Below are 16,327 nucleotides of genomic sequence, written 5' to 3'. Positions count from 1 at the left end.
AATGGACTCAATGAGGGATTTACCTTCTCAGCATTCATTTAGAATAGCTGCCATAATGTATATAACATCGTGTACATTTATCAACACAATTATTAAACACCTTGCCGAAGTGACATCAGGGAGGGAATTGTAGATGGACTAACCATGATTGACCAATATGCTGCCTTTTAATTATCACTAACTACTTCTATGGTGATAATAATATACAATATAGAATAATGTAGAATATCATATAGAGCAATAATGTATTTTATTGGAGCTTATCCCTATCAACATGGAGCACTATGAAAGACCAAGTATGTGCGCAGATTACATCATGCAGCCCTTATATAGAAAAATTCTGGCGCATATGAAATTACATAGTGACTGATTATTATATCTATTTGGAAATGCCCGTGGAGACTAAGTCCCCGCGCATATAGAACTGCGCAGCTCCGACAGTAAGGTACGCTCGCTGGTGTAAGAGCTCGCGCAGGGGTCACGGCGCAGGAAGTGGATGTGGATATCGGCGCTGGTACAAGAGCTCGCGCAGGGGTCATAGCGCAGGAGGCGGATGTGAACATCGGCTCTGAGATCATGACGCAGCAATCATGTGATGCATTACCGAGTCAACCAATAAACAACTATGCGGATTGGTTGAACTATGAGAGCAGCAATAGGCGCATGGAAATGTCCATCAATTAAATAGAGGATGATTGGATGGGATGGTGTCCCACCAATCAGAAGTGGATATCACCCCACCATGATGTCACAATAGGAGGTTATTTAACCCCTGTTTTGGCGCTTTTTCATTCAGTGCCCCTAAGCCTCTTGACAAAGCCGCGTCTTGCGGCGAAACATGTCGAGGGGGGCATAGGACAGGTTTTTTAATATACAGTGTAGACTCCTCCATTAACCGTGTGTACACTGCAGGTACACACAGGTAGATAATAGGTGATGCCTGGCTGGCACAGATAACTAATAATACAGGAGGAGAGATACACTGCAATTTTAACTCCTTTTTTGTTGGTGTTTTGAAATTAATAAAGATTATACCTTTCAACAAATATATGGGAAATATAGGGAATTAGTGGATCACTTCGGTGATCTTTTGATGCTGGTTTGTCACCAACATGTTTTCCAGCTAGAGTGCATCACACGGTCGACGGCCCTATTAGCGCCAGCTTCATCGGCATTATCATTTGCATAATTGTCCAGCTTGAGGGCACGATGGCTCAGGCATGGAGCGGTAGTGTCTGCAGGTACATTTGGGTAGGCAAATTACAGACATGATGGCTGGTGGGTCACTCGCAGTGGGACACTACTCATGAGGCTAGTGGAGTTAGGAATGGGGCATTGGGTTGGCATAGTTTTCAGGTAAGGTGTTAGGATATTGTTTGATCTACAGGCAATAAGGCTGTTACCACCAAGGTCAGTCGGGGGGTGATGGTTGTGCCTATCTGCTACCAGTTTCTATTTTGCCACTTATTAGCAGAAACATGATGAGATTCATTAGGCCTGACAGGTCACAGTGTTTCATTCTCGCACTGATATTATCGGCTTGGGTTTGGCCTGACCCTGCTCAAGTGCCAACTCTGGTTTCGGTCAAGAGTGGGCATGACTACCACAACTCTTCAGTTTCCAGGCATTGATTCCTAGGTCAGTCAGTTCGCTTTCACCTAACTTCTTGGGTTTGTGCTAAGGTAGGGCCATGGTTTCTTGATTACAACATCTAATTCCCTACCAGATTGACTTTTTGCCCTCTAAAGGCATGTCCTCCATCGCGGTCATTGGGCACAATTCAGACCAATATGTTAAGTTTAAATGTGTTATATAACAGGTAAGTATATATCATTGTTATCATGAACATGGATGTGTAGCCCCGATCACAAGTATAAAAACCTTGGACTGTAGCTCATTTGAGAGTGATATATCTTAACTTCTTCCCTCAATCTCTCTAAAATTGTCTTTGATGTTTGCCTAGAAACATTTGGTATCTGCTCACTAAGGCTATGCTCACATATGTACATACACTGTATTGGGGGCTCCATCATACGCTCCATCAAAATTAGCTAAAACAAATATACCATGAATATACTGTTGATCATGTGACAGATCCAGCACTAAATGAATTAAACCGTTCCTGTCGTTTTAGGTGTGTACATGAGGAGCAAACTACCAAAATCCCCAGAGGTTTCCTGGGCATAAGAATAAATAAACAACCTTTTGGGGATGACCCCCAATGGGGTTAACCCCAACTAAAAATCCCCCTAAAAACATTCTCATTTAAAAAGAATTTGTGCTATACTGAAAGTTGAACTATTGCCAGTGATGCATTAAAAACACTGGGTGATCTATCATTGCTTTTAGAGCATTTTTTTGTCTATGTTTACGTGCCGTTCAGGGTAGACTGGGGGGTGGACATGGGAGGAGAACATGGGTGACAGGGATGGACAGGGGGGTGGACAAGGTGGACATGAATGACAGGAGGGTGGATATGAAAGACGTGGGGATGGGTGACGGGGGGTAGACATGGGTGACGGGGGATGGACTTGGGTAACGGGGTAGGGTGGACATGGGTGACGGGGGGGGGGTAACAGAGGGGTGGAAAAGGTACAGTACCTTAAGCAAACCGGCACAGGGCGCAGCTTGCAGCTCCATGGCAACTTCTCCTCTTTGGTGTAGCAAGGCACCATTTTTGTCTTACTGCGCCGCAGGGGAGAGGGGGATCGAGTGAGACACAGGGGGGAGGGGGACGCTGTGTGCGCAGTACGCACGCACGCTTCCCTTCCCCTCTGTGGCGCCGTGAGTCAGGCAGGAAATAAAAAAAAATTATTAAAAATAACAAAATCACCTACCCTCCTTGGTCATTTCTTCTCATTAGGTTTACTCTAAAATTGAACCAGAGGAGGTTATGTCTCCCCTTCTCCTCATTGTCCCCTCCCCAGTCTTTACTAAGCACCATCTAGTGGTTTTTTGGTACTACAGCTCTTCCCTTCCATAGGAGTGTCAACTAATAATAATGTAACATCTAAATGATAACCAATATTTATAGCAACACAAATCAGTAGCAATAATAATAGTAAAAAGATGTATCTACATATGAAAAATATAAAAAATAAATAAAAAAAAACAATAAGAATGTAATATTGTTTCATTTTTTGTATTTATAATTTTTTGACCCACTGGGGTCTTCAACACTGCAGCTCACGGTATTAACAAGATTGTAAAGAGTGTGCCTATCTTCTACACCACAGCCAATTGTCTTAATAAATACTGAGCAGGAACTTACCTTTATACCTACAAACAGAACTAATAGAAAAAATATGTCCTGTTTTTATACTGGTTTTTAATGGATTTTAATTTGCCTAAAGATACACTGTGACTGTTAATTTTAGATTTATGTACATTTTCTATGTTTATGTCTGTGTGTGACCATTTCTCCTGCTGGGCCGGATATGATACTTTGAACCCTGTGATGTCATTACTTATGTGGTACATCAGTGTGTATATAAGGCTTGGTTTATGTATACTGTTCAGACTTGATAAAGGAAGCACAAGCTTCCAAAACACATTTTCCGTAATAAATTCATGTTTTTATTTTACATGGTGTCTGGAGTTTATCCGTCTCACCACGGTGTGCGCCCCAAAGACCCTCATTTTCCTATCCGGACAATCCAGGCGACCGGAGCTTCTCTGCATTTCTATGCCTGTTCCACTGTGACGGGCTTTCTGTCGGTGGCAGCCTCGGAAATTGTCACAAGGCGATATAAAGTGTTGAGCTCAACTCTCCCAGGTAAGCAGTTTTTCTGGTTTCTTTCACCTGTTTTACCTGAGGTAATGGCACTAGGCAGTGCTACCATTGTGCTTGCTTTTTCTTTACACATCCAGAGTCTGTGTTATGGGATGTTCTTTCTTACTGCCCAGAGTAGGATAGGTTTGCTATGAGGATTTGCTCCTACTCTGGACAGTTCCTGACATGGACAGATGTGTCTGTGGTAGCTTGGGGGTGTAGGGTAGGTAGTGTGTAGCTGTGCAGTGATGAAAGGGTGTTAGATTAACCCTTAAATAGTATATAGCCTACCGCCACCCGTCCCAGGAACGATAGGGAGGAATAAAGGATTGTCCACAACAGGAATCTTAGTAAAGTGAAGATAACTTTACTGCCAATTTTATGCAGGTTAAACGTAGTAACAGTCTTTACAGAGGACCGGACTTTAGGTTCCTCACAGGGTTGGTTGGGACCTTATAGGCAATAAGGTTGAAGTAATTGCTTTACGCTGTTCCACTGGATTTAGGGGAATTGTTTAGGTCCAGCAGTCACGTAGAGTTAGAGTTAGATTGAGTTAGATTGAACTCACGGTTTTGTATTCGGCTGAAGTTAGCGGCTTTAGGCCTAGATTTGTCTTGCAGGTATACACAGAACTCCTCTCTCTGTTTTGCAACCCGGAACCAAGAGGGCGAGGATTGGATAACAGCGTCCTTATATCTAAAAGGGCGGGCTTCAAACTTATTGGTCCCCCATACCTGTCAGTCCTAATACAAAGCTTTGTGGTACAACATGTGACATTAACCTCTTCAGGACGCCGAGCGTATGCATACGCCCTGCATCCCGAGTCCTTAAGAATGTGGGGCGTATGCATACGCCCTTGGGAATTCCGGTCCCCGCCGCTAGCCGGTTGGGGACTGGACCGGGATGCCTATTGAAACCATTCAGCAGGCATCCCGGCATATCGCCCAGGGGGGTCCTGAGACCCCCCCCCCTCCCCCATGTCGGCGATCGCAGAAAATCGCATGTCAATTCAGACATGCGATTTTCTGCTATTCCGGGCTGATCGGGTCTCTGGTGACCCGATCACTCGGAAAATAGGGATGATCTGAGCAGTCAGTGAGAGCCCTGATCATCCTGAGGGCTAGGAGCGAGGTCGCAGTGCTGCGATCTCCTCCTATCCCCTGCCATTGGTCAGAACTGATTATGACCAATGGCAGTGCAGGACAGTGGGTTCTGCCCACCCCTGGATGTCGTGGGGAACGTCTGGGCATGCTGGGAGTTGTAGTTTTGCAACATCTGGAGGGTCACAGTTTGGAGACCACTGTTACAGTGGTGCCCAAACGGTAGCCCTCCAGATGTTGCCAAACTACAACTCTCAGCATGCCTAGACTGCCCAGGCATGCTGGGAGTTGTAGTTCTGTAACATCTGTCCCTTCAGATTTTGCAATTTTCTTGAAATTTTTGAAAATTGCTGCTCTACTTTGAAGCCCTCTAATTTGTCCATTTTATGATGCCAACATAAAGTGGACATATTGTATTTGTGAATAAAAATAAAATTTATTGGGAATATCCATTTTCCTTACAAGTAGAGAGCTTAAAGTTAGAAAAATGCAAAATTTTCATGAAATTTGGGGATTTTTCACCAAAAAAGGATGCAAGTAACGCCGAAAATTTACCACCAAAATAAAGTAGAATATCTCACGAAAAAACAATCTCAGAATCAAAATATTCGGTAAAAGCGTTTTCGAGTTATTAATTCGTAAATCGACGGTGGTCAGAATTGCAAAAAAGGGCTCAGTCCTTAAGGTGAAAAAGGGCTGCGTCCTTAAGGGGTTAACACATGACCTGAAAGGTCCTTAACCTTAGCAGAACAATATAATTATCAATCATGTGACCTAAGGTCCTGGAAGCAATATTGACACCATACATTATTTATATTTTAAACACATAAAATTTAAGAAGGAAGAGGTGACTAGAGGTTATCCCACTAAGAACATCCTATCATTACAGAGGAACTCTGACTTTGGGGACTTATAAGACAAGGTACAGTATGTGTACAGTACCGGGACACCACATGTCAGCAGAGAGCACTGTGGTCAGACAGAAAAGAACAATTTATCTTCCTCTGTAGCATACAGCAGCTGATAAGTACTGGAAGGATTAAGATTTTTAAATAGAAGTAATTTACAAATCTGTTTAACTTTCTGAAGCCAGTTCATATGAAAAAATTTGTACTCCTTTAACCAGTTTTAAATAGCAACGTCGGTGACATTGATGGATGATAAATAGAAGGGTGTCTTAGAAGTTCTATGGATACACATACAAGTAGCCAATAATACATACAACCTTCACCTGCTTATCCATAAGGCTAAGTTTTCACTTTTTTTTTTTTTTTTTTCTTGTGGCCCAAAAAAACGCAAGAAAAAAATTCCAGAAAAAATGCCACAGCATTTTCCTGTGTTTGGCATTTTTTTCTTGCGTCTTTTCTGGGGTTTTTTGCCTTTGAGAGGAAATTGCATTTTTGGCCCCTTTGACATTTTTGGAAAATTTGTTGGGTACCAGAATAAATAAAGAAATAAATAAAGGATGCAGTAGTGATGGTAAAAAAAAATATTTAACGGAATTAATATTTTTTATAACAACATTTTTATTTTTAAACAGGTATCAATTTATGTGGGCGGACAGGGCACTAAAAATGTAGCCGTCAATAATAAAAATGTAGTGTGTGTGTGTGTTTTTCCCTTTTTTTTTGGGTAGTGCTACTACTCCCAGCATGGAACACACTGTTCCATGATGGACGTAGTAGTTCCTGTACTAATAGACAGATCACCCTGGGTGTCACTCCTGACACCCGATGTGATTGTCCATAATATAGCAGAGATTCAGAGTGGCTCTATACAGTGCTCACATCTCTGCACTATACTCCGGGCCGGCCAGTGATGTGAATAGAAATTCTCATCATATTTACTGCCCAGAGTGGGGATTGGCCAGATGATGGCAGCCAATCCCCGCTCTCATCAGGAAATATGAAAGAGTGAGTGGCCGGCCGGAGTATAGAGCAGAAATGTGAGCGCAGGAGAATGCCACTCTACATCTCAGGGATGCAGAATGATCACAGCGGGTGTCAGGAGTGACACTTGCTGTGATCTGTCCTTAACTGCAGGTACTACTGCTCCCAACATAGAGCAACTCTGCTCCATGCTGGGAGCTGTAGTATTGGCATTAATAGATAGATCACAGCGAGTGTCACTTCTGACACCTTTTGCAATCTGTTAAGCAGAGTGTGCTCCATGTTGGGAGCAGTAGTATCTGTAGTTAAAGCGTACCCGTCAGTTCCAACAAAAAAATATTTTTTTAAATATATCACTCAGTACCTAATGTACATCAAATTTTTATGTGTCTAGCACCTTTATTTATTTTTTTATTACACTTTAAATTTAGCTCACTAGTCTGAATTCCTCTCAAAGGGTGGGGGGCGTGGCCTCACTGTGACGGTTTCCGCCCCCTCCCTCAGTATGCTGTCTGCTCACATCTCCCCTAGCATTAGCAAAACTACAACTCCCAGCATGTCCTCACTGACAGTAACAGAACACAAACTGACAGTGAGAGGATTTTTCCTCCAAGTCTGAGCTCTGCACTCACAGATGTCAATCAAGGAAGTGTGTCCATGACACATGGACACAGCAGGATTAGTGTCCAATCTGGCAGGGGGGGCAGTTGTTTGACTTACTTTTGCATTATGAAATACTAAACATTTTCTAATGAAAGCAATTGCAAAACCTATTGGTTGCATGCTTTACAACATATCAAAAGTTTTTGTATCCGACAGTGCCGATTTAAGGACTGTCACGATGCCGGCTGGCAGGAGGTGGATCCTCTGTGCCAGAGAGGGATTGGCGTGGACCGTGCTAGTGGACCGGTTCTAAGTCACTACTGGTATTCACCAGAGCCCGCCGCAAAGCGGGATGGTCTTGCTGCGGCGGTAGTGACCAGGTCGTATCCACTAGCAACGGCTCAACCTCTCTGACTGCTGAAGATAGGCGCGGTACAAGGGAGTAGACAGAAGCAAGGTCGGACGGAGCGGCGCCGCACGCGCCGGGACAGGACCGACGGAGAGCGAGTCAGGTACGGGAGCCGGGGTGCGCATCGCGAGCGGGCGCCACCCGCATCGCGAATCGCATCCCGGCTGGAGGCGGTATCGCAGCGCACCCGGTCAGTGGATCTGACCGGGGCGCTGCGGGAGCGAGAGTGTAGCGAGCGCTCCGGGGAGGAGCGGGAACCCGGAGCGCTCGGCGTAACAGTACCCCCCCCCTTGGGTCTCCCCCTCTTCTTGGAGCCTGAGAACCTGAGGACCAGATTTTTATCTAGGATATTGTCCTCAGGTTCCCAGGATCTCTCTTCAGGACCACAGCCCTCCCAGTCAACCAAAAAGAAGGTTTTTCCTCTGACCTTTTTGGAGGCCAGTATCTCCTTTACGGGAAAGATGTCTGAAGAACCGGAGACAGGAGTGGGAGAGATAAGTTTAGGAGAGAAACGGTTGATGATGAGTGGTTTAAGAAGAGAAACGTGAAAGGCATTAGGAATACGAAGAGAAGGAGGGAGAAGAAGTTTATAAGAGACAGGATTAATCTGGCACAAAATTTTGAAAGGACCAAGATAGCGTGGTCCCAATTTGTAGCTGGGAACACGGAAGCGGACATATTTAGCGGAGAGCCATACCTTGTCTCCGGGAGAAAAAATGGGGGGAGCTCTTCTTTTCTTATCAGCAAACTTCTTCATGCGTGATGAAGCCTGTAAGAGAGAATTTTGGGTCTCTTTCCATATGGTGGAAAGATCACGAGATATTTCATCCACAGCGGGTACACCAGAGGGCAAGGGAGTAGGGAGGGGGGGAAGAGGGTGACGGCCGTACACCACGAAAAATGGGGATTTGGAAGAAGATTCAGAAACTCTGAAGTTATACGAGAATTCGGCCCATGGTAGAAGATCTGCCCAGTCATCCTGGCGGGAGGAAACAAAATGCCGTAAATAATCACCCAGGACCTGGTTAATTCTTTCTACTTGCCCATTGGATTGAGGATGATAAGCAGAAGAAAAGTTTAATTTAATCTTGAGTTGTTTACAGAGAGCCCTCCAGAATTTAGACACGAATTGGACGCCTCTATCCGAGACGATCTGCGTGGGCAACCCGTGAAGACGAAAAATGTGTACAAAAAATTGTTTTGCCAACTGAGGCGCAGAAGGAAGACCAGGAAGAGGGATGAAATGTGCCATCTTGGAGAATCGATCAACGACCACCCAAACAACAGTGTTGCCACGGGATGAGGGTAAGTCTGTAATAAAGTCCATACCAATCAGAGACCAAGGCTGTTCGGGAACAGGCAGAGGATGAAGAAGACCAGCGGGCTTCTGGCGAGGAGTCTTATCCCGGGCACAGACAGTGCAGGCTCGCACAAAATCCACAACATCCGTCTCCAGAGTCGGCCACCAATAGAAACGAGAGATGAGTTGCACGGATTTCTTGATGCCCGCATGACCTGCGAGATGGGAGGAGTGACCCCATTTGAGGATTCCGAGGCGTTGGCGTGGGGAGACGAAGGTCTTCCCTGGAGGAGTTTGCCTGATGGAGGCTGGAGAAGTGGAGATCAGGCAGTCAGGAGGAATGATGTGTTGCGGAGAGAGCTCTACTTCCGAGGCATCCGAGGAACGAGAGAGAGCATCGGCCCTAATGTTCTTATCGGCAGGCCGAAAGTGAATTTCAAAATTAAATCGGGCAAAGAACAGAGACCACCTGGCCTGGCGAGGATTCAGCCGTTGGGCAGACTGGAGATAGGAGAGGTTCTTGTGATCGGTGTAAATAATAACTGGAAATCTTGATCCCTCCAGCAGATGCCTCCATTCCTCAAGTGCTAATTTAATGGCTAGTAGCTCTCGATCCCCGATGGAGTAGTTCCTCTCCGCCGGAGAGAAGGTCTTAGAAAAAAAACCACAAGTAACAGCATGCCCGGAAGAATTTTTTTGTAGAAGGACCGCTCCAGCTCCTACTGAGGAGGCATCAACCTCCAATTGGAAGGGTTTAGATGGGTCAGGTCTGGAGAGCACGGGAGCTGAAGAAAAGGCAGACTTGAGCTGTTTAAAGGCGTCTTCCGCTTGAGGAGGCCATGACTTAGGATTGGCATTCTTTTTGGTTAAAGCCACGATAGGAGCCACAATGGTGGAAAAATGTGGAATAAATTGTCTGTAATAATTGGCGAACCCCAAAAAACGTTGGATAGCACGGAGTCCGGAGGGGCGTGGCCAATCTAAGACGGCAGAGAGTTTGTCTGGATCCATTTGTAGTCCCTGGCCAGAGACCAAGTATCCTAGGAAAGGAAGAGATTGACATTCAAACAGACATTTCTCCATTTTGGCATAAAGTTGATTGTCACGAAGTCTCTGAAGAACCATGCGGACATGCTGGCGGTGTTCTTCTAGGTTGGCAGAAAAAATCAGGATATCGTCCAGATACACAACAACACAGGAATATAAGAGATCACGAAAAATTTCATTAACAAAGTCTTGGAAGACGGCAGGGGCGTTGCACAGGCCAAAGGGCATGACCAGATACTCAAAGTGTCCATCTCTAGTGTTAAATGCCGTTTTCCATTCATCCCCCTCCCTGATGCGGATGAGATTATAAGCACCTCTTAAGTCCAGTTTGGTAAAGATGTGGGCACCTTGGAGGCGATCAAAGAGTTCAGAGATGAGAGGTAGAGGGTAGCGGTTCTTTACCGTGATTTTATTAAGACCGCGGTAGTCAATGCAAGGACGTAGGGAGCCATCTTTTTTGGACACAAAGAAAAATCCGGCTCCGGCAGGAGAGGAGGATTTGCGGATAAAGCCCTTTTTTAAATTTTCCTGGATGTACTCAGACATAGCAAGAGTCTCTGGGGCAGAGAGAGGATAAATTCTGCCCCGGGGTGGAGTAGTGCCCGGGAGGAGGTCAATAGGACAGTCATAAGGCCTGTGAGGAGGTAGAGTCTCAGCTTGTTTTTTGCAAAAAACATCCGCAAAGTCCATATAGGCCTTAGGGAGACCGGTTACAGGGGGAACCACAGGGTCACGGCAAGGAGTACTGGTAACCGGTTTAAGGCAGTCCTTGAAACAAGAGGGACCCCAACTCTTGATCTCCCCTGTGGACCAATCCAGGGTTGGGGAATGGTGTTGAAGCCAGGGTAGTCCAAGGAGAATTTCGGAAGTGCAATTGGAGAGGACCAAAAACTCAATTTTTTCGTGGTGAGGTCCGATGCACATTAGGAGGGGTTCCGTGCGGTAACGCACGGCACAGTCCAATCTTTCATTGTTAACGCAATTGATGTAGAGAGGTCTGGCGAGACTGGTCACTGGGATGTTGAACCTGTTGATGAGAGAGGCCAAAATAAAGTTTCCTGCAGATCCGGAGTCCAAGAAGGCCTTAGTGGAGAAGGAGAAGGTAGAGGCAGATATCCGCACAGGCACAGTAAGACGTGGAGAAGCAGAGTTGACATCAAGGACTGTTTCACCTTTGTGCGGAGTCAGCGTACGTCTTTCCAGGCGGGGATGACGGATAGGACAATCCTTCAGGAAGTGTTCGGTACCGGCACAGTACAGGCAGAGATTCTCCATGCGGCGTCGTGTCCTCTCTTGAGGTGTCAGGCGAGACCGGTCAACTTGCATAGCCTCCACGGCGGAAGGCACAGGAACGGATTGCAGAGGACCAGAGGAGAGAGGAGCCGGGGAGAAAAAACGCCTCGTGCGAACAAAGTCCATATCCTGGCGGAGCTCCTGACGCCTTTCGGAAAAACGCATGTCAATGCGAGTGGCTAGATGAATGAGTTCATGTAGGTTAGCAGGAATTTCTCGTGCGGCCAGAACATCTTTAATGTTGCTGTATAGGCCTTTTTTAAAGGTCGCGCAGAGGGCCTCATTATTCCAGGAAAGTTCTGAAGCAAGAGTACGGAATTGCACGGCGTACTCGCCAACGGAAGAATTACCCTGGACCAGGTTCAGCAGGGCAGTCTCAGCAGAAGAGGCTCGGGCAGGTTCCTCAAAGACACTTCGAATTTCCGAGAAGAAGAAGTGTACAGAGACAGTGACGGGGTCATTGCGGTCCCAGAGCGGTGTGGCCCATGACAGAGCTTTTCCAGACAGAAGGCTGACTACGAAAGCCACCTTAGACCTTTCAGTAGGAAACTGGTCCGACATCATCTCCAAGTGCAGGGAACATTGTGAAAGAAAGCCACGGCAAAACTTAGAGTCCCCATCAAATTTATCCGGCAAGGATAGTCGTAGGCCTGAGGCGGCCACTCGCTGCGGAGGAGGTGCAGGAGCTGGAGGAGGAGATGATTGCTGAAGCTGTGGTAGTAGCTGCTGTAGCATCACGGTCAGTTGAGACAGCTGGTGGCCTTGTTGCGCTATCTGTTGTGACTGCTGGGCGACCACCGTGGTGAGGTCGGCGACAACTGGCAGAGGAACTTCAGCGGGATCCATGGCCGGATCTACTGTCACGATGCCGGCTGGCAGGAGGTGGATCCTCTGTGCCAGAGAGGGATTGGCGTGGACCGTGCTAGTGGACCGGTTCTAAGTCACTACTGGTATTCACCAGAGCCCGCCGCAAAGCGGGATGGTCTTGCTGCGGCGGTAGTGACCAGGTCGTATCCACTAGCAACGGCTCAACCTCTCTGACTGCTGAAGATAGGCGCGGTACAAGGGAGTAGACAGAAGCAAGGTCGGACGTAGCAGAAGGTCGGGGCAGGCAGCAAGGATCGTAGTCAGGGGCAACGGCAGGAGGTCTGGAACACAGGCTAGGAACACACAAGGGAACGCTTTCACTGGCACAATGGCAACAAGATCCAGCGAGGGAGTGCAGGGGAAGTGAGGTATACATAGGGAGTGCACAGGTGAACACACTGATTAGAACCACTGCGCCAATCAGCGGCGCAGTGTCCCTTTAAATCGCAGAGACCCGGCGCGCGCGCGCCCTAGGGAGCGGGGCCGCGCGCCGGGACAGGACCGACGGAGAGCGAGTCAGGTACGGGAGCAGGGGTGCGCATCGCGAGCGGGCGCCACCCGCATCGCGAATCGCATCCCGGCTGGAGGCGGTATCGCAGCGCACCCGGTCAGTGGATCTGACCGGGGCGCTGCGGGAGCGAGAGTGTAGCGAGCGCTCCGGGGAGGAGCGGGAACCCGGAGCGCTCGGCGTAACAAGGACAGATCACAGCGGATATCACTCCTGACACCCGCTGTGATCCTCCTGTATAATGTATAGATGCGGCAGGCCGCTCTTTTATGGTCCCCTGCCCTGATGTATATATACACCTATTCTTATTTCCCACAGAGAGTTGTGATTGGCTGGAACCATCTGGCCAATCACAGCTCTCTGCAGGAAATATGAATAGGTGTATATATACGTCAGTGCAGGGGACCATAGAAGAGCGGTCGGCCGCATCTATACATTGATCCCTGTTTAAAAATGTATTAAAATTTTGTTATAAAAAAAGATACATTTCGTTAAATACTATTTTTTCCATCACTACTGTATCTTTTTTAATATTTTTTTTTAATGGTACCCTACGAAATTTCATTAAAAAAAGATATCTCCATCACTTTTGTGTATTGCTAAAGTCGAAAAAAAGAATAAAAACCTGCCTGCAAAAATGCCAAAGTTAAAACCCACATATCTTTTTCTTGGCATTTTTTTTTTTACTCCCATAGACTTCTATGGGAGAAAAACGCCACAATTTCAGGGGGAAAAACGCCAAAGGCTCAACATACTGCGACTTTGCAAAAATGCCAAGGAGCTTAAAAAAATAAAAAAAGAATAAAAAACGCCAAAAGGATTAAAAAAACGCCAAACTGAAAAACGCAAAGTGCAAAAAGAATTTAGCGATTTCTCATTGATTTACAGCTAACATCTGGCCACAGTGTTTTTTCAATGAAAAAACGACATGGAGGCCATTTTTGCATTTTTGGGGGAAAAAAGCACACACAAAAAGCAAGTGGAAACTTAGCCTAAGGGTTCCGTAAGAAATAACACCCCATAACGTAGACCCTGTGGGGAGAGCTATCAAAACCTGTCCAGAGGAAAAGTTGCTGAGTTGCCCATAGCAACCAATCAGATTGCTTCTTTCATTTTTCAGAAGCCTTTTCAAAAATGAAAGAAGCGATCTGATTGGTTGCCATGGGCAACTTTTTCTTTTGACAGGTTTTGATAAATCTCCCCCTGTATTTTTAATGCATTGCTGGCACTAGTGCAATTTTCAGTATAGCACATATACTTTTTAAATGAGAATAATTAAAGTGTGTGTTTTTGGGGGGGGGGGGGGGTTCTTTGTTGGGGTTTACCACATGGGGGGGGGGGGGTCACACGAAAAGGTTGTTTATATATTGTACATGAGGAGCAGCACTATTTCTGGGCATTGTATAACTTGGGAACACCCTGTACAGAACACCCTTGTCTGCCTACCCTGTCAGGTGGATGTCACTATATGCCCCGCTTCTGCCACCACAGTTGAAGCCTCTATTTCTTCCTCCCTTTACCTCCAACTAACTACCTCCCTCTAAAGGAAGTAAATCTGAGCCTAGGCAGGCTTCTCCCTTCTTCCAGAATATTTCACATACTATTATATGGAACAGTGTAAATAAAAGTCCCCTTGCTAACAGCCTACAGTGCATTAATATAGAACACAATATAAAACAGTAGTATTATAAATGTGTGAAAATATAGAAAACTTCCCAGAACGGAGAATGCAGGGGGGATATCTAAATCCATGTGTTTGCTCCTATTCCTTCCATTATATCTTATTACCAGTGCATCCATCCTCAGTAGTTTCCATTCTATTTTTGAACCAAAAACATTGTACTTAGCTTCTGGGTAAGGCTCTTCTATACATATCATGGTGTGAAATGTGTTTTATCCTCGTCTTTATTTTATTTCTAATTTTATATATTATTTTGGCATTAGCTATTGTTTTTAGGTCTTTTTATATTGCAGGTATAAGCAACCTTCTGCTCTGCTGATGTGGTGGACTGCATCTCCCATGATGTTTTGGCCGCATAATGGCTATAAGCGCATCATAGGTGATGTAGTCCACAACACCTGCAGTGTCAAAGGTTGCCTACGCCTTAAGGAGTACTCTGGGATAGAAGATTCTTTTTAACTTGCCCAGAATGCCGGTATCCTCCGCCGGACCTCCGCAGTATTCCTCTTCCTTCTTCTTGTGGTCAATTCATCACACTGTGGCTCAGCTACCAGCCGGTCTTCTTCCTGGTGCAGGGGTTCTGCTGCTAAGCCAAAATCTGGCGGGACCACACGAAGTAGAAGGATGGAAGAGTGATACCGGAGGCATCGGTGACTTTAGGTAAGTACAGGAAGTATTACTTTACTGAGAGAGTAGTGGATGCATGGAATAGCCTTCCTGCAGAGGTGGTAGCTGCAAACACAGTGAAGGAGTTTAAGCATGCATGGGATAAGCATAAGGCTATCCTTCATATAAGATCGGGCCAGGGACTATTGATAGGATTCAGATTATTGGGCAGACTAGATGGTCCAAATGGTTCTTATCTGCCAACACAATCTATGTTTCTATCCAAGTGTCTATTGTGTCATGTCACAGAGCAAAAAGTAAATGTGTATTTAAGTTGTCTGAAGAAAAATACCATCTTATGGCCTAAGAAGCTACAATCCTTTCTAAAGAACTCAGCCTGGATCCAGTAATATTACCTGTATACCTGGGTACCTAGAATGTGCCTGCTTCTGCACTGTGCTTTGTGTCTTATATATGCTTTCACTTATTGTTTGTACCTTGTTTCTTTATTATGAAGGTTTTTTTTTTTTCCATATGAGCTAATGTAAGATGATGTCCATTTCTTTTTTCTGTTAATCATCATTAGTAGATATGGCGAAATTACCTGGATAATTATGTGCCTAATCTGTGTTTGTTGCTTTTTCTAGGCTTGCAAGAGGCCCTTAGTTGAAGAGAGTGGCCACTTACTGAAGGGGCATCATTATGATAAAGGTTCTTAATGGAGAATAGACCCAATTAATTCATTTTACGGCTCTACTTAGATATTTTCTGTGGGTACTAAGAAATGCCAGTGACGGTACAAAGTACAAAAATGTTGCTCAAAGGCCATAATGGACCAAATCTTCTTCTACACTTAATCTTAAAGTTGTAAAAAAATAAAACAGTAAGGATGCTTATATGACATCACTTTGGGCAAAGTCTTTAACGTTTTTTGGTTATCAGTAAATCATTATTTTTTTCTACACTGTAGTACTCCTTTAATGTTGTGTTCCCTCAAATTAACATTAACCCTTTAAGGACTGAGCCCTTTTTCACCTGAAGGACTGAGCCCTTTTTCACCTGAAGGACTGAGCCCTTTTTTGCAATTCTGACTACTGCATTAATAACTCTGGGATACTTTTGACGATTATTCTGATTCCGAGATTGTTTTTTCGTGACATATTCTACTTTAACATAGTGGTAAATTTTTGTCGTTACTTGCATCCTTTCTTGGTGAAAAATCCAAGCTTGTAAGGAAAATGGATATTCCAAA

General features: G+C 45.3%; 1 protein-coding gene across 1 annotated transcript in view; it reads left to right on the top strand.

Moving 5' to 3' along the window:
- The window catches only part of KASH5 (KASH domain containing 5), a 250,514-nt gene extending 234,611 nt beyond the window's left edge, over window positions 1-15,903 (top strand). Inside the window, exons 19-20 of the mRNA XM_056541654.1 lie at window positions 3,599-3,775; window positions 15,723-15,903. Coding sequence (XP_056397629.1) covers window positions 3,599-3,752 — 154 coding nt within the window. The 3' untranslated portion in view covers window positions 3,753-3,775; window positions 15,723-15,903. The remainder of the gene's footprint in view (window positions 1-3,598; window positions 3,776-15,722) is intronic.
- The last annotated feature ends 424 nt before the right edge of the window (window positions 15,904-16,327 follow it).

This window comes from Hyla sarda, chromosome 10, assembly GCF_029499605.1.
Source record: "Hyla sarda isolate aHylSar1 chromosome 10, aHylSar1.hap1, whole genome shotgun sequence".
NCBI lineage: Eukaryota > Metazoa > Chordata > Amphibia > Anura > Hylidae > Hyla > Hyla sarda.
The sequence above is the reverse complement of the archived record's forward strand: the minus strand, read 5'-3'. Positions and strand labels throughout refer to the sequence as shown.